Below are 22,089 nucleotides of genomic sequence, written 5' to 3' on the forward strand. Positions count from 1 at the left end.
AGTCTCTGCCAGATGATCTATCTCTCAAAGCAGAAACCAGGCCTAGTTTGTGTTCCTTAGATTTATAGTTTATGAGTGCTAGTAAGAGCATTTCTCCTTGTGTTTCCGAGTGTGCTTCCATCCTCTAGTCTCAAGAAGTGGTTTCCTATCCACTGGGATACTCACCTCAACAATTCACCTGCCTGCTCATCCTTTGATGGCTCCCTCCTCTATGGATTCACAGAGCTGTGGACCTTCTCGCCCCCTGCTTCCCCACTTAAAGGTCACAACCTCACCTCATCTGAAACCTGAGCCATTTCCAGCCACTCCCTTGCTCCTCTCATCGCCTCATAAGCCCTCTGAGTGAATATTTTAAGAACTTCAAGGTACATCACAGTAAATGTCTTTCTGAAAGTGCTATGAATAATTTTAAGGATATAATTCCTCCACTGTTATCTTCCTCAATGTCTTGTGCCAACACCAAGTTTACTGCTCCATCGAGTGTTTTGCGTTTGGGTCCAACATCCTGCGTGCTGCACAGCCGTACCTCGACAGTCTAAACTGGGAGGCAACTACAGAGAGTACCGCAAAGGAACACAAAAACAGGGAACCTGAGAGGACACATGGAACAATAACGTATTATAAAAATGCAAAGAGGAGGGCTGTGTATCAAACTCTAACAGCAGTGCACAGTCACATACCTGCATTCATGACAAAGACCAACAAAGTAGAATGGTTAATTTTGGTGAACAACCAGTGTGAGCCCTGTGTGAAAAGACGGCATAGTTCGCTAGTCTCTTTCCTGGTAACGAAGTCTCACATGGAACGAACATCTAACCCAACATAAGGATGACAGAAGTAACCCACAGCAAATGATATTTAACCAAAAATAACCAAGTCAATTTCTATTAATGTTATGGACTAGCAACATGATTTCTTTCCACAACATTTACATTCGTTACCTCTGTGGGAATCCTTCATCACTCTGAAGATTACTCACAATTCTTTGCCCTTCATAGTCAATGCAGGGTGACATTTGCAATAGTAGGTGATGCCATTGTCCCATTTAGCAGGATTTAACTTCAAACCTTTTTAACTACACTGCTTCGCCAACTGGATGTAACTAATCAATTAGGTATGAGCCTCCTATTGGACAAATACTGAATGGTGATTATCTTTCAGTTGGCAACAAGTTGCCCAAATGATGCAATGAGTTGCTTCTCATTTCTTAAACAACCTTGTTGAAAGACACATCTCGTGGTCGTGGAAAAGATGATAGTGTGTGTAAAAAGGGTCAAACCATTGTCATGCATCAAGCAGAGAAAACAGCTAGTGGACAGTGGGGACAGAGCATCTTAGAGGTAGGAATGTGGCCAGAAAAAAATGTAATTTGCGAGGGAGCATAAAGATTGGATTCTGGAGCACTGGAAGAAGGTCATGTGGTCTGAGTCCAGATTTACTCTCTTCCAGAATGATGGCACATCAGGGTAAGAAGAGAGGCAGGTGAAGTGATGCACCCACCATGCTTGGTGCCTACTGTACAAGCCTGTGGGGGCAGTGCTCTAGGACTGCTGCAGTTGGTCAGGTCGAGGTTCAGCAATAGTATGTGCTCCAAGAATGAGGTCAGCTGACTACCTGACTATACTGAATGACCAGGTTATCCCATCAATGGATTTTTTCTTCCCTGATGGCATGAGCATATTCCAAGACGATAATGCTAGGATTCATCGAGCTCAAATTGTGAAAGAGTTGTTCTTCCAGCATGAGACATCATTGTCACACATGGATTAGCCACCACTGAGTCCAAACCTAAACCCCATTGAGAATCTTTGGCTGTGCTGGAGAAGGCTTTGTGCAGCAGACTCAGGTTGTTGGTAAAAAGTTAATGCAACACTGGATGGAGATAAATCTTGTGACACTGCAGAAGCTTCTCGAAACAATGCCACAGCGAATGAGCGAGTAATCAAAGATAAAGGCGGTCCAATGAAATATCAGAGTGTGTGACCTTTTTTTTGGGTGGAGACTTTTTGTTTAGCCAGGCAGTGCATGTTACAAAAGCAAAGACTATCAATAATTCAGAACACAAACACTGCATCACCGACCCAGGACCCTGACAGAGGCCATGTTTCCATATTGCACATGTACTGTAGTGATGGAAGTGAAATGAATGAAGAAATACATAAAGGCAACACGTGAACAAGAGGAGCTTCATAGAGCTCATCTTAAAAAAGCAAATGTGTTTGCCACAAGATCACATTCAGGTCACAATTGTGATGGGAAAAGCTGTCAGACAGGACAGGCTTTAAAAAAGAAGACGCCTCTTGGATGAAAGTGGAAACTCCAGAAACCTTTTGCATGAAGGTGTAGCTGTGTACAGTGACATGTTATGTTTTTCAGTATTTTTCCTATTTTGTTTTGGCGCTCTCTTGTCCTGTGTCAGTGTGCACAGTTTGGCTTCCCTCGTCCCGTTAGCCTCAATTAGTCCCAGCTGTGTTCCCTCTTGTTTCACATCCTCGCCTTAGCCTAGGTGTATTTAAGTCCTCTGTCGTCCTCTGCTTGTTGTTCTGTTGGCCTCTGTGTTTCCCTGTATTCCATATTTTTGAGTCTCCAGTTCTCTCCTGAGTTTTTGTGTCTTTGAGTGTTTTTGCCACAGCAATAAAGCTGCCTCTTTCAGTTCATCCTTTTGTATCTGCGCCCTGTAATTTGGATCCTCACTCTACCTGCTGCACAGCCGGACCTGAAAAGTTCTTCACGCAGTCAGAGTTGAAGTAACACTTCTGTCTAAATACTGTGAGTGTTTTTGAAACTCTGTTTTCCTCGTGAACTGGCTTCAGAACACATTTTCACCCACTTTCTCAAATCTTTCTCCTTTGCGTGCTTTGACCAGAGAGACGTGCGGAGATAATCCATGCAAATGTGAAAATTTTCTATACAAATGTGTTCCTGCTGCACTCATGCTGCACCCTGTTTTTCTTTTTTAATAATCGTTTTATCACTACAAACATCAAGCAGCTAAAACATCCACCTGCTGCCACCCCATTTAAACCACTGTAAACACTGGTGTGTTGAACACCCACAGCTGTTGCTGCATGTGTGTCTGTGTCGTCCACTTGGTCTCCGTCCTCTTTGTTCCCTCTTTAGGACGCTGTTAATGAACAGGGGAGTGTCACTTTCTCTCTGAGCTGATCAGGCTCTTTGAACTGTTCTGTGCTCTTCATTTAAATCCAGACGTGATCACATTTTCAAACTGTAGCTCCTAAACTTTGGAACAGCTCTTCACGACATCTGAATCATTACAAAAAAAGTTGCAATAATTTGTATCGTGTTTTAAGAAAAAAGAAAATTCTTAGCAGTTGCTAAACTGATTTAACCAATCAACAAATATGAGATGTGAGCCTCTCCCAGCTGTCACTGGGTCAGCTGATCCAGGCTTACATAACTTTTAATGTAAAGTAGTTTTATTTCCTTATTCATTTACATCTGAGATAGAAGATAATCCACATTTTGGGTTTTTTGCACTTTGCATATACATTACAAGTTTTATTCAGAGTGAATCCAGCAGCTCTGTGTTTGATCCTCCATCAGCTCTTCACTGTAATCCAGATCTCCTAACATGATGCTCTGCTCCGGACTCAGCAGCACACTGTGTGAGTACAACACACTGATCATCCTTTATTTATACATGAAATCAGCTGCACATGTTCAGTCTAATCCTTTTCTAGCTTTCCACTGTGCTGTACTGTGACATGCTTTTCTTTCTGCTTTATTGGATCAGTTCATCTAACATCCTAAATACATGTTTGCATCACCTCAGCAGGACAGTTAGGCTTCACAGAGTCCTGAGAGCAATTCATGGCTGATCATTTACTTTGAAGAGTTGAAGTCAAACTGTCAACACAAATAAGTTTATTGACAAAAGTTGGAAAGATGAAGAGAATAAATGTGTCATTGAAATCTGCTGTTTAGAAAGAGTTTCCAAAGAATCCAGGTGTGAATGAAAGCAGCAGCTTTCTCCTGTTTGCTTTTCATTTCTGTTTCATGTTTTGAGGTGAATTCAACTTGATATCAAACACACAGTCTGACACTGAGCTTTCTTTCTGTCTCTTTCAGTGCTGGCAGCAACCTGTTCACTCATCACTTCAGGTAAATGCTGTTTTACTGCTTCTTATATTCTGGTCACAAAGAGCCTTTCTGTGAACTTTCTCATTATTAGAGCTCACCTCTTCTTCTTCTGTCTGTAACTACTAAATATTGTATTTGTGTGATCTAAAATCTAAACTCTATCCTTCACACACACCTTTTTAAAATCTTATTTCTGTTCCCAGTGAAAATGAAATGAAACCTGTCTGGTGGCTGCTGGGCGGGTGGGGGGGGGGGTTCTGGATGTTGTGGGGCTCCTTGTTGACATGTGAGGAAATCAGGGATAGAGGCTTTGGATTGCAATCCTTTAAATCAATTTTGATTTAAAGCAGACCTTCTCAAAGTGTGGGGTCCGCCCCCTAGGGGGGCACAGAGCCATTGCAGGGGGGTATGAAAAGGGGGGGGGGGGGGGGATACAAAACGCTTGGACACTGCTAGCACGGGGCGGCCACAGAAACGCAAAGCAGGAGATGAAGCGTCGCTGAATATGTTTCCAAACCAACTTCATTCTGAGCCAAAGACGAGAAAATATGGTGAAGCAAATCTGCCCTTTGGCTTCGCCTGCACAGGTGCTGAGGTCGGTCTCCCTGCAGAACTGGTTTCCCTGCGTCGGGAGCAGCGCTGGGCTGTTCAAATCACAGACAAACAGGATCCCACATTCTTGATCTTTAGTTCAAACACTTGTTGTAATGACTAACTGCTCCTGACATGTTGGAGATGTTTGCTCTTTATACAGTAAAGTTACAGCAGGATACAAATAACATCAGGCTGATCCTGCCACGATTTGTTCCCTCGGTTCAAATCACGGACTAACAGGATCCCACAGCTGTTTATGTTTTTGAACCCATTTTGCACAGAGAGACATTTTTTGACAAATGTATTGATGCAATGTTGAATATAGATAGATAATAACATGATAGATATTATGTCTCTGCACTCTTTACAAACTGTGATCTTTGTTGTCCACCCTGGAGCTAAATCAGCCAGCAGCTTCAGCAGACAGAGGTTACTGTAAGCTTCGCTGACACTAACCGTGTTTCACATCCATCAGGGAAAACTAAAGTAAGATGAGGGACCAGCTGTAGCTTCACCTTCAGCAAGAAAATGATCAACACATTCCCCATTAATTTATCAGAAATGTACAATTTATTTTTTATTTCAGGCTTTATCAGAGCTCAAGTTTCCGTTCCTCCTCCTGTGACCCCCATATCCACAGGGAGAGTGGTCACCTCTAACGGCCTCAGTGTTCATCGCCTGAGCTGTGGTAAGATGGAAAATAGTGTCCAAGAATTCACACAGCTGCTTCTTTTCAGTTTAAATTGTATTTTCCTGATCAACAAACCAACAGTGCATTTATTCTTTAAAAAAGCTCTGAGGATGTTGGACTGTGTATAAAAGTTCAGAAACATTTGATGTAGATTAGAAACAAAAACACTGACTTAAAGTTTCCTCCTTGATCAGAGTTAATGTAATATCCACTGTGGTGGTGTACAGAGGTACAATCCTCATTATTTATGGATCTGCAGCATCTGAGTCTGAAACTGAAGCCTGAAACCTGGATTATTGCATGTTGTGTTGAGTTGTTCCTTTTCTCTCATACTGTGTCTGTATAACAGTGGGTGGAATGATCATTGTGAGGTCAGCTGAGTACAGATGTGGAGGTGAAGTAATCTGCTCTCACGGTGACGCTCTGAACAACGTGAGGAACAGGTGAGCACTGTGGGATGGTAGAAGTGAGCCTTTGATTCAAAAGAAGAAACAAACTAAAACCTGTTGAACAGCTTTACTCAAACTAACAGGAAGTAAATGATTACCTGAAAGTAACTTGTTTCATATCTTTGAGCTGAAAACCAGCTGTTTCTGTCTCCCTGCAGCTGTGATGGAAAAACCGAGTGTGACATACAGTCAAACATTACTTATGATCCTGGAGTCTGCAAATACCTGGAGACCACCTACGACTGCTTGCCACGTAACGACTCTGTTAAACCTGTGATTAGAAATGACTGATGAACCCAATCTGTACATGAATGATTACAGTTTCTATGGGATCTGTGTCTGTTTCAGGCCAAAGTGTAATATGTCATGGATCTCAGGCAAACCTTCAGTGTGGTGAGAACACAGCTTCTCTTTCTTTGTACGTTTCCTGCAGTAAAAATATGTTTAGCTTTAGAAATTTGGCGCAGTTGATGGAAGCGACTTTTTAACACAGTGGACACCTGTTGATCCAGTTTGAAGGAAGTATCCATGAAAACTCCAAGATTCCTAACAGCATCAGTGAGGCGGTTAGCAACAGGCCCCAGTGTGCCAGTCAGTTGTCCCAGAAGCATATTTCTATCAAAAACAATAATTCCGTCTTCTTTTCATTTAAGGTAAGAGAGTCACATAGTAACCAGTCTTTGACATCCCCACAGAGGATGTAGTGAAGATGAAACATCCCCAGTCAAGTGGAGGTAGATTTGAATATCATCAGCACAGCAATGAAAAGAGACATTATGTTTTTCAAAAATGGAGCCCAGGGGCAGCATGTACAGAGAGAACAACACAGGACCCAGCACCGAGCCCTGGGGCACACCACAGCGAACAGGGGCAGAAGAAGAGGAATGTTTACCCACTGTGACAGAGAAGGACTTCTCTGAAAGATATGATTTAAACCATGAAAGAACATTTCCTGTAAGGCCAACTACATGTTCTAACCTTGCCAAAAGAATATCATGATCGACCATGTCAAAGGTGACGTCAGATCTAATAGAAGTAAGACCGCAGAGCGCCCAGAGTCAGCGATTAGAAGGAGGTCGTTGCAAACTCCTAGTAGGGCAGTTTGGGTGCTGTGACGCGGTTTAAATCCAGACTGGAATTCATCACTGATACTGTTTATCTCTAAATGTGTCTGTAGTTGCTGAAGCACTATTCAAATCAAATCAAATTTTATTTATACAGCACATATTCAAACAACAATAGTGTTTCACAGTCAGTAAAAGCAGGAGACAATTAAAAGACACAATAAAACAGGACAACAAACAATAGGTAACAACACAACAAGCTAGAACAGCCAACTGGTTAGAACCAAAAGCCAATGTAAAAAGATAAGTTTTAAGACGTGATAGACTCGGCAGTACGAACATGAACAGGGAGGTTATTCCAGAGTCTGGGTGCCACGGTTGCAAGTGCCCGGTCTCCTCTCGACTTCATTCGAGACCCAGGTTGTGCTAGGAGCCTGTTTTCTCTAAAATGTGCTTTAAGTAATTTAAAGGAGGTTTGTGATTGTTGGAGCCTGTTCTCCTCAGGCAGGTCATTCCACAGTCAAAGGCCCTGATGGTAAAAGCACACTCACTGTTAGACTTAAACCTCGACCTTAAACAGGACCCACCGGAGGATCATGGGGGGTCAACATTCACGCTCTGCAGCTTTAAAGACCCAGATGTGATCAGTAGAAGTTAAAAGTGAAACATGCAAAATCACACAAACATGTGAATCTCTCTGTCCCGCTGTGGAGGCATCTGCTGTAAAATTAGAACATTAACTAAAGTAAATTATTATTAAACATTAATTACACTCAGTGTCACACTAAAGATTCACTGCTGCAGTGAGTCAGTTACAAAATTAACACATAAATAAATGTGTGTTTCTTATTAAATCTTTTCTAAGCTGAAGTTCATGGTGAAGTTTCAGAAGTTATTTTTTCTTTTGAGGAATTTTTAATTTGATTATTGACCTTTTAACTTTGCGTTCATGCTGCAGCTCCTTCCTGCCCTGCTGATTGGACTCGGTTTGGAGGTCGCTGTTTCATCTTTAACAGCAGCATGAAGACCTGGACTGATGCTGAGGTACATCAGGAAATAACAGCAGCTGTCGCTGCATCACTGATGACATAAAGACTTTCTGTCTTTGACTGATTTTAAATGCATTCTCACACTTTTCATCTTCTGTGCACCTCATCTTCCTCCTCAGTGTTCCTGTCAGACACTCGGTGGAAATCTGGCCTCATACCACAGCACAGCTGAGTACACCTTCATCAGAGAGCTCACTCGCACAGCAGCAGGGTTGTATCCGACAGCTTGGGTTGGAGGCAACGACAGAGAGACTGTAAGTGTTTCACAGATAAAGAGGATGAGCTGCAGCTGTTTCTGATATTTCATATGTTTCTCTTCATATTCATCAGTTTGATTCAAAGGTCAACATGTGACAGACTGATTAATCAGGACTTTGTTCCTGGAGACAGATGTTGCTGTTGACTTGACTTTTCTTTTCATTTTTTACCTGCACAAACAAAATGAACCTTCGTTGTGTTCGAGTGGTGTAAGAGGTCTCATGTCTGCACTCTCAGCATAGATGCATCAAAGTACATCAGAACAAACTGAACTTTATTCTTCCAGGAAACTGTGTGGAAGTGGAGTGATGGTTCCCAGTTTGACTTCAAAAACTGGGGTAATGGACAACCTGACAACTCTGGAGATCAAGATTGTATGGAGATAAACAATGGAGGTACAAACTGAAAGTGGGCCTGTTGATGAAATGTGTTTGGTTTTTATATTGACTGAAGTCATGTGATCTTAGGTCTTTATAAGAACTGTGTTTGTTCTTTTTACATTAGAGAAGAAGAAAACATTTACAGCACAGACCTCTGATTTTATTTCTTTGTTTTGATTCTTTACAGGAGGAGATTATGTCAACGACAAAGGATGTAACACACAGAGAGGGTTTGTTTGTGTCAGAGGTCCATAACTGCTCCTTCGTGTCCTGACACGTCTGACATGATGATGTCACAGCCTCACTGCTGATGTCACTTCCAGCAGGATGTCAAGCCTCGATGACATCACTGCTGGATTCTGTTGATAAATATGATTTCATATCACAATAAACAGGAAAATAAATTCAATAAAATTTAAAGGAACTGAAATGTTGACCTGAAAGTGAGTCATTCATGCTTCAAATCATCATCTGATCATTTTAATAAACCTCAAAATGCTTTCTGTCTCCCTGCAGCTGTGATGGAAAAACCTGTGTGACATAAATACACCATCAGTACTTCTGATGCTGACAACTTAACTTTAAATCTAAAGAAAAGCAAATATCGCAGTGAATTGATGCAACGTTTGCAGTGAGCCAGTTTTTTGTGTGTCTGAATTATTAATAGCCTTTGATATCATTGTTATTCATAGTTCCTGTCTCTGTGCCTCCTCTGTGCTGTGTCATGCTATGTTCTCGTGTCTGTTCGTCCCCAGTTCAAAAAGCGCAGCAGGTTCCACTTCAGCACTTTAACTGCTGTTTGCACTTGTGGGAACTGTGAGAACATAACTCCCCTCAGACGTGTCAAAGCAAAAGTAACGAGTCTGTTTTGAACATGTAAGCAGTAGAAAGTGCAGAAATGTGTGTACAAATGTGGGGAGTAAAAGTACACTGACAAAGTATTTGTATTTCATTACTTCCTTCTGGATCAGAGATGTCAAAGTCATCTTACATGGTGGGCCACATACAGCTTTGATCGACCAGTGAAAGTCGTCTTTGTGTCAGTTAAACAAGTTTAACTCTACATTTAATCCTGAGATATCTTAACATAAGAAAAAGACGTTTCAGCAGCGTCTCAGTTTTTCTACATGATGAAGAAATGCTGCTGCAGTAAAGACGTCTGTCAGCACGACTGTAAGAAATAAATGTGTGATTACAGAGGAAGTTCTGGGAGCTGTCTGTCCAGACTGTCCTGTAATTATTAAACAAAGTTTCTGTTCACAGAAAATGTTGTTTGAGCCGCTGTAAGAAACAGACATTTCTATAGTTTACAGAGGAAAAACTCTCAGTAATTGTGATTTTATTACTCTGGTGCAGCATGAAGGGCTGCGGGGGAAACTTATAAACTTATGGAAACACAAAAGTGCAAAATGTATCCCATCCATCACATTTCCCAAAGCCATCCAGTGGGTGGAGTAGTCGCCCGTCTAATTTTGGCCCCGAGACCTTATGTTTGACGCCCCTGATGTAGATCGTCCTCCTCAGCACTTCTTCCACCGTTACACAGCAGCTCGGCTCTTTCCTCGTTTTATTGACTTCCTTTGAGAAACTTATGAATCTCTTTCAGTTCTGCGCTTTTTAACAGAGCTGCTGACACATTATTCCAGCTGTCTGATGAATTCATTTTGTTTTTATGTAATGAAATTGCAAACGTGTCACTCTGTAACACTGTTTCCGGCTCCTTGTCTCTGCAGAGAGCCGAGGAGCCTGATGATGATTCAGAGGTTTGCTGCTAGCTTTCACACAAACACACAGATACGTGTTTTCACAGCAGGATGTGATATCCGTCTGTCACAGTGTTCATGCAGCTGTTTCACAGATAACCTCAGCTGCTGTTCTCCATCCAAACGCTGCCGGAGCCTTTATTTAAGCGCTTGTTGCTGATTGGACGTGGGCCTTTCACCTGCTCCACACTCTTATTTTAAATCCAGAGGCGACCACGGTTGGACTTTTAGCTCCTGGACTGTGGAACGGCCTCACTCGGCCCGTCGGGGTGATTCTGTGAAAACCACCTTGTTTTAGTTTATGCTTGATTATCGTGTCCTTCACTTCTGCACGTGAACGTGTGAACGTGCGCTCGTGTTTGTGTCAGTATGTTAAGACTGTGAAACACTGCGGCTGAACCGAGTGTTTCAGAGACGATGACCAAAGCTCCGCGTGAAGGACGAGCTGCCAGCGGTCACGACGTCTCTTTTCTGTCACATCGTGATAATTCTGAATAAACGCTGATGGTTAATGAAACTGTACAACAGTCATGGTTAAAGTGATGATCACAGCTTGTTGACCGAAGGCCTTTTAACCACCTGTGATGATCTGAATGCTGGGGGGTGTCCCACAGTCCGAGGTGCATTTATGCAGCTTTTAAAAGGATTTCCTTCTTTAACCGATTCAACATCTCAGTCTGAGAAAGAAAAGGCTGTTTTGTGTTGTGGCTCCATCTTCTCGAGCCACGATCCAGTTCAGGGTCGTGGGGGGGCCTTGAGCCAATCCTGGCTGACACTGGGCGAGCTGCGATTGGCTTCTATAATCGTTTCTTATTGATAGCAGTTTAGTTTTCTCCTTGGCTCTGCTGCACCTGATAAGCATCGGATTCTCATTTTTCCATTGGCTGCTTGTTTTGCACGTCGGTAAAAGTTCTCAGCTAAACGGCGTAAATACACCAAGGTCTCCGTCCGACCCGCCATCGGCTCAGCTCGCCACCGACAACCAGACCTCCGAACACGATGCTCTGCTCCGGACTCAGCAACACGCTGTGTGAGTAGCACACACTGATAATCCTTCATGCAGAAATGCACGTGTGCTCGCTTTGCTGCAGATTCTACTTTCATAGAGCAAATAATCAAACAGCTCTGTAGATACACGTGTTTATTGATCAGACGATCAGGGTTCATGTGCTGCCTGAAAATAATCAAAGGGTAAGAAATGGTTTATGCAGGATGGCTTTTAAGCTGACAGGATGGAAATACAATTCTGCTGTTAAATAATTCAAAGTCATTGAATAGAAATAACTTTATTAAAAAGCTTCAAATGTTTCCAACATTCTTACAAGAGACAAACATCTTTAATCTAAATGTTTATTGGAAGGAGCTCTGACATCATCTCATGTTGTTGATAAAATCATTTGTATGCAGATGCTGAGCTGCACTGACAGCGAATAGAAATATGATCGGGGTCGCTGACCTTTTACTGCAGTTTTCTCCTTTTTTCATTCGATATCATTTCATGTGTGAGTTTGGAGACGAACCAAACTCAGTCTAACACTCAGGTTTCCTTCTTGTTTTTCAGTGCTGGCAGCAACATGTTTACTCGCGAGTTCAGGTAAAAGTCTGTTTTTGTGCTTCTCTGTTACCTGGTTTATTCTCATTAATGGACATTTTTAAAAATGATCCTCACCTTTACTTCTCTACCCCTGAGCTGCAGGCCTGGCTCATCGTGGGATTTGGAAAGTAGTGGGGATATAAATCTGGCAGATTTGAATAAACTGTGAGATTAATGTGTTTTTCAGTCCACATGAGCAGGTGCACGCTCTTAGACAGCATCAAAGGTCAAAGGTCAGACACTTACAGAAACTCTTAGAAGATTTAAGCTCCTATTTGAATTTTAACACAGATCCAATCAACATTAAATTATCTGTGGAAAAGTTTCATTTACCACAAACACGGCGGGAACACCTGCCCACTACCCCCCACTCTAAATCACACTCGTGTCTGCCTCGATTCAACGCCGTCACTCTCACCTCGTCACGTGACTGTTGCAGCTTTCAGAGACAGAAAAGCCGTCAGACCGTCGGTTTGTGCTGTGACTCTGCGTCAGTCAGCTGACTCCATGGCGGCGCTAACTGTTCAGCAGGAGGAGACGAAGAGCACAAAATAAAGATAAATGAATCAGTGAAGGAGAGAGAGCCTCAGATAAGGTCAGACGTTTAGTCTCTGCTCCCAGCAAACAGCCAGGCTGTCCTTGAGTCTCATCGTAGAGTCAAAACAGCAGACAGAAGCCGTCGGCTGACCCCCCACACACACACCATCAGCTGTGAGCTCATACCCACTCTGCTTTTTTAACTCTTTATTTTTCCCTCCAGGTGTAACCCGAGCCAAACGTTTTGTCCCGTCCACTGCGACTGCCATATCCAGCACCAGAGTGATCACCTGCGACGGCCACCTGGTCCAGCACCTGTGCTGTGGTAAGGCAGACACAGACTGTATGTAAAGGATGGCTATAGATTTAAAAGCCAACACTAAAGAACCCTAAGACTAAATTCTTTTCATGTCCAGCTGGGGGCGACACCTGCGATTGTAAAATCCATCCATCTCTGCTCTGAACCTCTCTAATCTCTGCTTTTGTGTCATACTGCGTGAAACAGAGAGCGGCGTGATCGTTGTGGAGTCAGTCGAGCACACATGTGGAGATGAAGAACACTGCTCTCAGCACCACAAACTGAAGGCCATCAAGAAGAGGTGACCACTGTCGGTAACAAACATTTGCAACAATAACACGATCACGTCAGTGAGCTCCATCTCTCCCCACAGCTGTGACGGAAAGAAAACGTGTGACATAGACATCCAGATCTTTGGTACTCCTGTTCCCGGCGCCTGCAAATACCTGGACACCACCTTCGCCTGCTTCCCAGCAGGTCTGTATCTGGATACTTCCAAACTCTGCCCGTGAGTTGTTACAGTTTGTGACGCGGTGTTTCTCTTTCAGTCCACAGCACAGCGTGTGAAGGATCCAACGCAAACCTTCGGTGTGGTGAGTGGGGCAGTTCCTCTGCGATTCAGGTGGATTTGTTTCATTGATGTACAAACATGGTGCTGATTTAACACGGTGAACTCTTCCTCAGATGAAGGAGAGGCTATAGTCGTCTACTGGGCTGACTACGGGCGCCGCGATACGACCACATGCTCTCAGCATCGTCCAACCCACGAGATCCAAAACGCCCATTGCCCCAATCCCACCACTAAAGTCGCTGACAGGTACCGAGGCTCGTTCTTCCCTCAGCCCGACGCAGATGTGACTGAACACTTCACAGTTCATCCTGCTGCTTCTATCAGCAGTCACCTCGTCCCACTGCACCACACAGATGATGTGCTAAATGTTTCTCTTCCCAGGTTACAGGTTAACCCTGGTTTCCCAAACTGTGCACACTGGTTTAGATGTTTCCTGACAAAGTATGTAAAGCCTCTGTTGACTCACTCACCTGCTTTCACAGCTGTAACGGGAAAAGCAGCTGCATTATTGAAGCGAGCAACTCAGTTTTTGGAGACCCGTGTCCAGGCACCTACAAGTACCTGGAGGTGGCCTACGACTGTGAGCGTAAGTACCTCAGAGTCGTAACAGAGCTCCAACATGCCCTCGGGACACTTTGCTGCAGAGCTTTGGTCCCTACGAACATGTTTTGAGTGGATTTTTGAATCACAGTGATGAAATCTGTAGATTAATTTTTAGTTTCTAATTTGCTTCCTCATCAGTGCACACCGTAGCATGTGAAGGGTCTCAGGCAAACCTTCATTGTGGTGAGAACACATGTCATACTTTTGTATCGTTGGTGGATTGGTTCAATAGAAACCCAAACACAGTTATAGTTTAACTCCATGAACACTTCCTCAGATGACGGACACATTATCGCCGTCCACTGGGCTAATTACGGACGCCGCGATACGACCACGTGCTCTTACCAGCGTCCAGAATGTGAGATCCAGAATGCCCGATGCATCAATCCCACGTCTAAAGTAGCTGACAGGTACAGAGGCTCGATCTTTGCTCAGCCTTACATCTTCACTCAGATGTATTTCCAGCCTCGGCCGACTCACTCATCGTCTGCTTTCACAGCTGTAACGGGAAAAGGAGCTGCATTATCGAAGCGAGCAACTCAGTGTTTGGAGACCCGTGTCCAGGCACCTACAAGTACCTGGAGGTGGTCTACACCTGCGAGAGTAAGTGCCTCAAAGACCCTTTGAACGACTCCTGAACAGCTCAAATCTCTGCAGACACCAGAAAACCTAAAATCATGTGTACTCACGCTTACAAAGCTACGCATCAAAGCTCGCCTATTTTTCAGTAGATGGGACTTTATGCGCTCAAATTGTGGACATAAATATTTTGTACTTGCAAATCAGGTTTTAGGTCCAATCAGAGAACCTCTGATTGGATTGTTAAATTTGTGATTGACATGACATTGGCCAATCAGATGAAGGAAGAAAAATAGGGTCAAGAGTTTCACACATATTTTTTTGGCTAAGTCCACACGCAAATAAATAAATAAATAATATATATATTTATTTATTTATTTTATTTTTTATTTTTTTTTTAAACGCACATACAAAACTGATTTACAAGTACAAAATATTTATGAGGACAATTTGAGCCCATAGGACTTGATATGAAACTCTTTGTGAAAATAATTTGTTTTCTTTGCAGATGTGGTTGAAGAAGAAAATCCATGAAATCAATAAAACACCATGTTTGTGCTTCAAATGGAACGATTATCCAATCAGTAGTCATTAGGTAGATAAATCCAATGCAACACGTGGCCTGCAGGACAGTCAGGCTGTCGACAGATGATTGAACGTCAAACTGATTAAACGTCTCATAATTTTTCCTTCTTATTACAAAATAAAATTAATCGACCAGCCCTGCCTCAGCGTTGTGTTTAACATTATAGGTGTCCATCCCATAATTCATGGACAGGATGCTGTGTGCTGAACATGTGAATGTGTTAGTGTCACTGCAGAAGGCAGTCAGACAAACACGACTCCGGCAGATGATTTCAGCCCAAACTAATAAAGACCCCGCCCCAAAGTTAACGTGTTACCATGGTGATCTGGTTAGGAAAAAACAAAACTTTAAGCTCAACATACTGAGTAAAGTCCTTAATGTCAGTCACTGCATGGTGTGTGGCCTTACTGAGGTCCTCAATAACGTGACCTGTAAACGTGCCACTCTGAACATTTATACACAAAATCAAACAACTCCATACAAAACCACTGTAACATGTGCACATTCTGAATATCTAAACACGGTGACAGCATAACTACACTTTGAATTTAGATTACGCCGTAGCCTTGTGAACGTTCACTTTGTTTTATACGCTTAGCTGTTTATTTAGTTGTGTGAAGGGAACTCGCAAAGTAAGACTTTCTTTGCTCAGCGTAACTATTTGTGTTTTGCAGTCTTCTTCTGATCTGCACTAATGCTCCCTCATCTCAGCACAGGCGTCTTTAAACTGTGAGCCCTGTTCTCTTCAGACGGCCTGCGAGCGCTTCTGAGACAGACTGAAATTAAACACTCGAGCTTCGCCATCTTCACTGATGTTTTATTGGAGGTCACAGCAGCACAGGACCAAACATAGACGATGCTCATCATGGAAAAAACAGACAGAATTCCACATTGAACAGGTTTCAGTGCACTTCAGTAATAAACACAAAAATCAAGTAAAACTACTCGGACTGGAAACTTTAATGCTTCATTATCAGCTTTTTCCTCAAATTGATGGAGAATGTTGGAGTTAATAAATAGAGTGGAAATGATTCCTTTAGCATCCATAAACAGAGCGGGCTCCCTTCATTCAACATCTACACCTCACTGGTCAAATAATGTAAACACAAACACACTAATTACATCAGTTTCACCAACAAATAACTTTTTCTATAACGTACATTTGTTCCTGTATGTACAGTCATCCCTTTCCTGTGTTAAATGAATCCAGCCTGAGGACTGGGCTCAGTTTACGCCTCAGGTGTTTTTGAAGGATTTTTCCAGAGTCCTCACAGAACAAAAGCTGCACAAACTGTTGAAATTAAACAGTTTCAGTCCGGGCCGAGACTACATGCACAGGACCACGAGTGCATCAGAGGGAGCACAGAGAGTGAGAGCTGTGCTGCTGATGTATGCAGACGTTAGCAGGTTTTTATCCCTGCAGCCTCAGACTCAGCTGAGAAACAGCAAACAATAAAAAACAATTATACGAGCTCATATTACATGAAGTACAGGAAGGTTTAGGTTTTCCATTTTAGGATCATATTAATGCTCAATAAGTAAGTAAATAAATAAATGTAAATAATTCTCAACACAACTTTGGACCCTCGAGCAGTACAGCCAGTGTACAGCCCTGTGATCATCACCAAACAGACGTGTGGCTGAGAAGTTCCTGCTGATGTTAGCTGAGGTCACGGTCACACTGTCATGGAAGGTCTCAGGTTTGAGACCCTGCTGTCACATCATCCCTTCATATTACAGACTGTAGCTGATTTACAGTGAACACAGTCCAGGATAAAGTTTGGAGGATCACCCAAAGATTTGTTCATGTTCTACATGAGTCCGTATGTGTTTCTCAAAGATCATTAAGGAGTTAATTTGGAGGCAGGACTCTGGAAAAGCATCCAGCCTACAGAGGCTGACACATGAGGACAAACTGAGGCCAGCTTCAGCCCATATTTCAAATATAAACGGACACATTTATGTACCAGTGAATAAAACCTTATTATGATCGCACTGAATAATGCCCAAACACAGATGGAAGGGGGGAGGAGTGGAAGCATTGCAGTGAGAGGACAGAGTGGAGGGTGGACAGGTGTGGTGCAGGTGTGTTACTCTGTCTGTGGCACAGAGATGGCCGGGCCTTTGGGATCATCAAAGCGGTCCATCGTGCGCAGCTGCATGATCATGTGCAGGCCGTAGGTGAGCACCAGGACCATGAGCAGACTGGTGATCAGACCCATCCAGATCCCTGGGGAGAAGAAGCCGGCGCAGTCGCTGGCGTACGAGAATTCACCACCGCTCACATTAAAGCCCTGAATCTGACGGCGAGAAGGAGAAGGGGTTCAAAATGTGGCGTTTGCTTCATTTCAGACTCACATAACAGGCCAGAAATCTCACTGACATACTCATATGTTTATAAGTAAATATTTTTTTTAAATCTATTTATTTATTGAATGAATAGATGCGCTTCTTTGGGGTTGTGTGAGGAAGCATCATAAATATTTACAAGGGGCCGGGTTTAGCCGGGCCGTGACGTAGACAGGAATCCTAGTATACTAGGACACGTGTCCAGAATAAACTGAAACACGGGGAGAAGTTTCACCTACAAAAATGAATCCATTTCACTAATTCAGCCCAACTGATGAGCTGAGGGGGGCTGAGCCATGCTTTACGGCCTTTGGACCAATGAAGACGAGCGGGGATGTGAAAAATTAGCCTCTGTAGCTCAGAGTGTGTATTATGTGTTTTATCCTATTGTAAAGTGTCCTTGGGTGACTTGAAAGGCGCTCATTAATAAAATGTATTATTATTATTATTATTATCATCATCATCAGACGGCAGGAAGGCCGGCCACCATTACAAATAAAGTGTGTGCTAATATTTTTATTTCATTTGTAATTTTAGCTTCCAGCTGTTATAAAACCAGTATAATCCAGTTCAAACCAGTATTCTTCTGCAATTATAATTAATATGGTCTGAAAGTCGCTCTGCTCATTGCTGTCAGCACATGCAGACATCCAACAGAGGAACCATTTTACACCTGACATCTTATGTTGGATTTTTATTATATCACCAAAGACCAAACAATCTTACCTGGAAGTCTTCAAAGGAGACCCTCCACTGATTGGCTGGGTCTTTGGATGTGCGCGGCATGAGCAGCGGCCACTGGAAGTTGGTGACGGACTCGCAGCGGTAAGAGTACTCGGCGGGAGCGTAAATGTTCCTGCTGCCGTTAAACGTGGCTTTGGTACCGTCGTACTCCAGCTCCACGGCGTCCAGCGTGAACCAGCGCCGTGCCGACACCTTGTAATTCCGCTGACTCAGAGCAAAGCTGAAAAACACCAACGAGCAGAGCATCAAATATCTTTAACAGCAAAACAGGAAGTTTTCAAGAGTGCAGCAGGACTGATAAATGTAAAAGTATAGATATAATATATTAATGCATATGGGTGGGTGTGTGTGTGTGTGTGTGTGTGTGTGTGTGCGTGCGTGTGTGCGTGTGCGTGTATTCATATCTTTATGGGGACCAGAAACAGGAAGTTTACTACACTTTTGGGGACCAAAATCCTGGTCACTTACATCAGTTTGAAGCTGCGGTGGTTCAGCACGTTCTTATAATTCAGAACCAAACTGAAAGAAAAAAAACTCACGTTAAATTTACACCCGCAGCAGCATTTCATGAAAAACAAAACATTTTAAAACATTTGAATTTCAGACTCCAGTTTGAGCGGCGTCAGAGCTAAGTGATATTCACATCACAGCATGAATGATTGTTTTTACATATTGTATTATGTCACAGGTAAAAAGCACCTGGCTTTGGTTTTGTCGCAGCTTGAGCCGTCGAGGTTGGGGGTGACGCCTTCTCCAAAGGTGGACGGGGTGAGGTCGTGCTCCTCCCAGCGACCGCTGCGCAGGATGCTCACCGACAGGCTTTTAGCCCACAGCAGGATGCAGCTGTTCTCCCCCTCCTGCAGAATAACCAGTGAACAGAAAGGTTCTCCTTACAATGGCATCTGGATTTTCTGCCACAACATCTTTGACGTCAGCGCCACCCTGTGAGCTGCCGACCCAAGTTTCAAATTAGTTTGAGAATATTCTGGATTTTTATTGCAAATCCAACATCGTGTCAATGTCAGCGCGTTAACTTCATTCATGACTTGAAAGTTCTGATTTTGCTCTGCAACAGTTTGTTGTTGGTGGGATTTACAGTGAAACAGAAAACAGCCTTTAGGAAAAAGAGTTCAAATGAATAAATAATCACGATTACAAATATGAAATGATTTAAGGAAGCAGAGTCAAAGTCCTGCTCAGGTATCTGTGACTCCACCTTGAACTCGACGGGTGGGTACGTTTCAGCCCTCTCCTGGGTCCTCCGCTGCTTCTCCCGTTCTCTACCCCTCTCCTTGTGTCCCCCTCTGACCTGCAGCAGCGAGCGCCCCCCACCCAGACCGGCCTCCACAGAGAGAGACGCTGCCTCCTGTGTAGAAAAAGAAAGATGGAGGGAGGGGGGCAGGTATGACAAATGGCTGCAAACATGTATAAATGTTTCTGAATGAGACTCGGACTCACCCTGGAGGGCCGCAGGGCGGTGTAGATAGCCGTATACGGAACAGACTGCGACTTCATGATGTTCAGCACCTGACCAATCACTTCATCTGAAAAACACGCGTCACAGAGAAAACAGTCACAGGAAAAGATGGCAAATAAAAAGCTCACAGATGATTGTGAGAATCGCATGCTTCAGAGTCTGAGCTCCACAGTCACTGGGTCAGATTAAACAGACTCACCGTTTCCACTGAGAATCTCTTTCGCTGACAAGAGATCAGCTCTGAAACGACAAACGAGGCCAGGAAGGATGGATGAGTCTTAATGTCTTTGGAGGAGAGGCTTCAGTGTTTTTAAAGCTCATCCAGATGAAGTGTGTGGGTTATTTCCCTTCTAGAAAATTACCTCTTTAACTTTACCGTGCGACGTTTGAGAAATTGAATTTCAATTTTTAGAAAACGTACAAACAGCGACATCAAGGCCCGTTTAGAAACCATTATAACAGGATCAAAGCCTGTGGAGGACATGACCACAGCTGTTCTATGTGAACTCAGTTCACTGAGCTCAAAATGAGCAAAACTACCAGCTGCAGTCCAAGACAGAGGATGACTGATCATATCATTTGTCACAAAGTAACTGGCAGTATAAAATGTTTACAGCAGGAAATCCCATTAACGGTTAATTATTGAACAGTCAACAGACCCGATGCCGTAGGGCAGTCTGAACACGAGCAGAGCAGGCGACGAGGCATTCAGTCTCAGCTGGCTCAGCGTCTCAGGGTCCATGTACAGAGGGGAGGTGTCCAATTGGTCCTGCAGCTGGCCAATCACTGCATTGGATGCAGGCCAGGAAACAGCAGGTAAAACCAGAGAGGAGGATGATGACATCAGAGCTCCCTGTGACAGAAGAAAAACCATGAGTGACCGACACACACCTGAGAGTAAACCGGAAACGTTCTGTTTGGTTTGTTTCATCGTGATAATACCTCCAGGTTTGGAAACACATTATCCTGCTTGTTTCCAAAGGCTCCTCCATACATGGTGAAGTCCTCGATGCTCATCTGAAGACCGAGAGGAAAAACAATGAGTCATAAATGTTTTAGACCACAGAGAGCAAAGAGAAACTGTGAGAGACGGTTTTAACCTTCAAACACTGCTGACCTGTGAGGCCGTCTGCCATTAGTTTTAAAAGTCTTGACCAAATTAAATAAAGAAATACCAAAACTTGAAGAGTTCTGATAAATGTGAAAAGGCTACATGATCATGCACATGAACGGGGCGGGGCCATATAAGAGCAAACGAGACGAGGAGCATTTGTGCTTGTGTTTAGCTTTAGTGCCTCAGAAGAAATTAAAAAAAAAAAAATCAAGGACACTCAACAACAGCGTGAGGGTTTACCTTGTCCTGAAGGAAGAGGACTATGTTATGTGGTCCGACGTCCAGAGCTTTCTCCAGGTAGGAGGCCAGCTGCTGCTGCCCAACGATGTGCCCGGCTGTTGGAGGAGCCTGAGCTGGCAGGGAGATGCTGCAGGAGACACCAAGCACAGGTGGAGGAGTCATGAAGCTGCTACATAACAAGAAGAGTCCTCTACCAGACAGAATTTGATGGATTCACAGTGAAGCGGTTTTATTATTGTCGTTTCAACCATCTGCAAGAACCTATACGGCCTTTAATGAGAGAGGACCAAATTATCTGCAGATAAACCTGCATCACGTCAAACAGCACATTCCTGATTTTCTTGCAGATACAGATGATTGAATATTATTAAAACAGGAGAAAAACCCAAGCACTTCACAATGTGAACTTCTCACATCCGAAGACCCTCATCAAAGGCCGTCAAATACATAATTTATTCGTTTTTACAGTATGAAAGCCTTTGATAACACATGCTGCTCTGTCTTCTGTGTGTCAGGCAGCACAGACAGATGCAGGAGTGTTTGCTAGCTGTCAGGTGGACTGCACCCGTCACTCATTGGGCCTGCAGGATATTCTCATGTCACGTTCTCTGACTTAACCTCGTGTTTCAGCCAGTCCGCTCAAATTAAACGTTTTCCGGGCCGTGTACTGTGGTGACGAAGCAGAGAACATAGTTTTTGTCCGCTGTTTGTCTCACGGCTAACCGTTAGCCGCTGAGGTCGCAGAAGGAGCCGCGGAAACGGGACCAAAATCAGTAAAACTTCACGGCTACGCACCTTCCGCTGGTCCACAGCAGGAGCGGCACCTGCTCGTCGCAGCTCGCCAGCTTCAACACGTTCAATAAAGCGAGAAAAACGGCCACAGCCGCAGTGATGCGCCGCCGCTGCAGTGCCCCCGCCGCCATCTTTACAGCCTCTGACAGCACGCTCGTGACGTTTCACGAGATCACTTGACCAGATCACGTGACAAGACGGCGCAACGGCGGATGTGAAAAAGGAATTTTTATTTTTACTTCAAATGTATCAATGT

General features: G+C 43.6%; 3 protein-coding genes across 3 annotated transcripts; 2 read left to right on the forward strand and 1 right to left on the reverse strand.

The window, feature by feature from the left end:
• The first annotated feature begins 2,521 nt into the window (after window positions 1-2,521).
• LOC147305480 (galactose-specific lectin nattectin-like) lies at window positions 2,522-9,022 on the forward strand. Its single transcript, XM_086277785.1, has 11 exons — window positions 2,522-2,769; window positions 3,565-3,626; window positions 4,090-4,122; window positions 5,282-5,383; window positions 5,736-5,829; window positions 5,994-6,088; window positions 6,184-6,228; window positions 7,858-7,943; window positions 8,068-8,202; window positions 8,493-8,601; window positions 8,774-9,022. Exons 2-11 carry the CDS (start codon window positions 3,593-3,595, stop codon window positions 8,839-8,841), a joined length of 801 nt encoding a protein of 266 aa, XP_086133911.1. The 5' UTR covers window positions 2,522-2,769; window positions 3,565-3,592; the 3' UTR covers window positions 8,842-9,022.
• A 2,123-nt stretch (window positions 9,023-11,145) lies between these two features.
• LOC147305481 (L-rhamnose-binding lectin CSL3-like) lies at window positions 11,146-15,422 on the forward strand. The gene is made up of 12 exons (XM_086277777.1): window positions 11,146-11,379; window positions 11,911-11,943; window positions 12,704-12,805; window positions 12,986-13,079; window positions 13,152-13,255; window positions 13,327-13,371; window positions 13,463-13,595; window positions 13,832-13,935; window positions 14,091-14,135; window positions 14,230-14,362; window positions 14,452-14,555; window positions 15,040-15,422. Exons 1-12 carry the CDS (start codon window positions 11,349-11,351, stop codon window positions 15,063-15,065), a joined length of 954 nt encoding a protein of 317 aa, XP_086133903.1. The 5' UTR covers window positions 11,146-11,348; the 3' UTR covers window positions 15,066-15,422.
• A 491-nt stretch (window positions 15,423-15,913) lies between these two features.
• On the reverse strand, window positions 15,914-22,001 carry atp6ap1a (ATPase H+ transporting accessory protein 1a). The gene is made up of 11 exons (XM_086277773.1): window positions 21,837-22,001; window positions 21,042-21,168; window positions 20,630-20,704; window positions 20,347-20,540; window positions 19,887-19,927; window positions 19,669-19,754; window positions 19,427-19,576; window positions 18,910-19,067; window positions 18,679-18,729; window positions 18,193-18,430; window positions 15,914-17,417 (listed from the first exon to the last, which is right to left on the reverse strand). Exons 1-11 carry the CDS (start codon window positions 21,962-21,964, stop codon window positions 17,208-17,210), a joined length of 1,458 nt encoding a protein of 485 aa, XP_086133899.1. The 5' UTR covers window positions 21,965-22,001; the 3' UTR covers window positions 15,914-17,207.
• Between the last annotated feature and the right edge of the window lie 88 nt (window positions 22,002-22,089).

Source organism: Aulonocara sp. 'chitande type north' Nkhata Bay, linkage group LG20 (genome assembly GCF_057382095.1).
Source record: "Aulonocara sp. 'chitande type north' Nkhata Bay isolate Kocher_YH1m ecotype deep benthic linkage group LG20, A_spYH_male_GT1.1, whole genome shotgun sequence".
NCBI classification, from domain to species: Eukaryota; Metazoa; Chordata; class Actinopteri; order Cichliformes; family Cichlidae; genus Aulonocara; species Aulonocara sp. 'chitande type north' Nkhata Bay.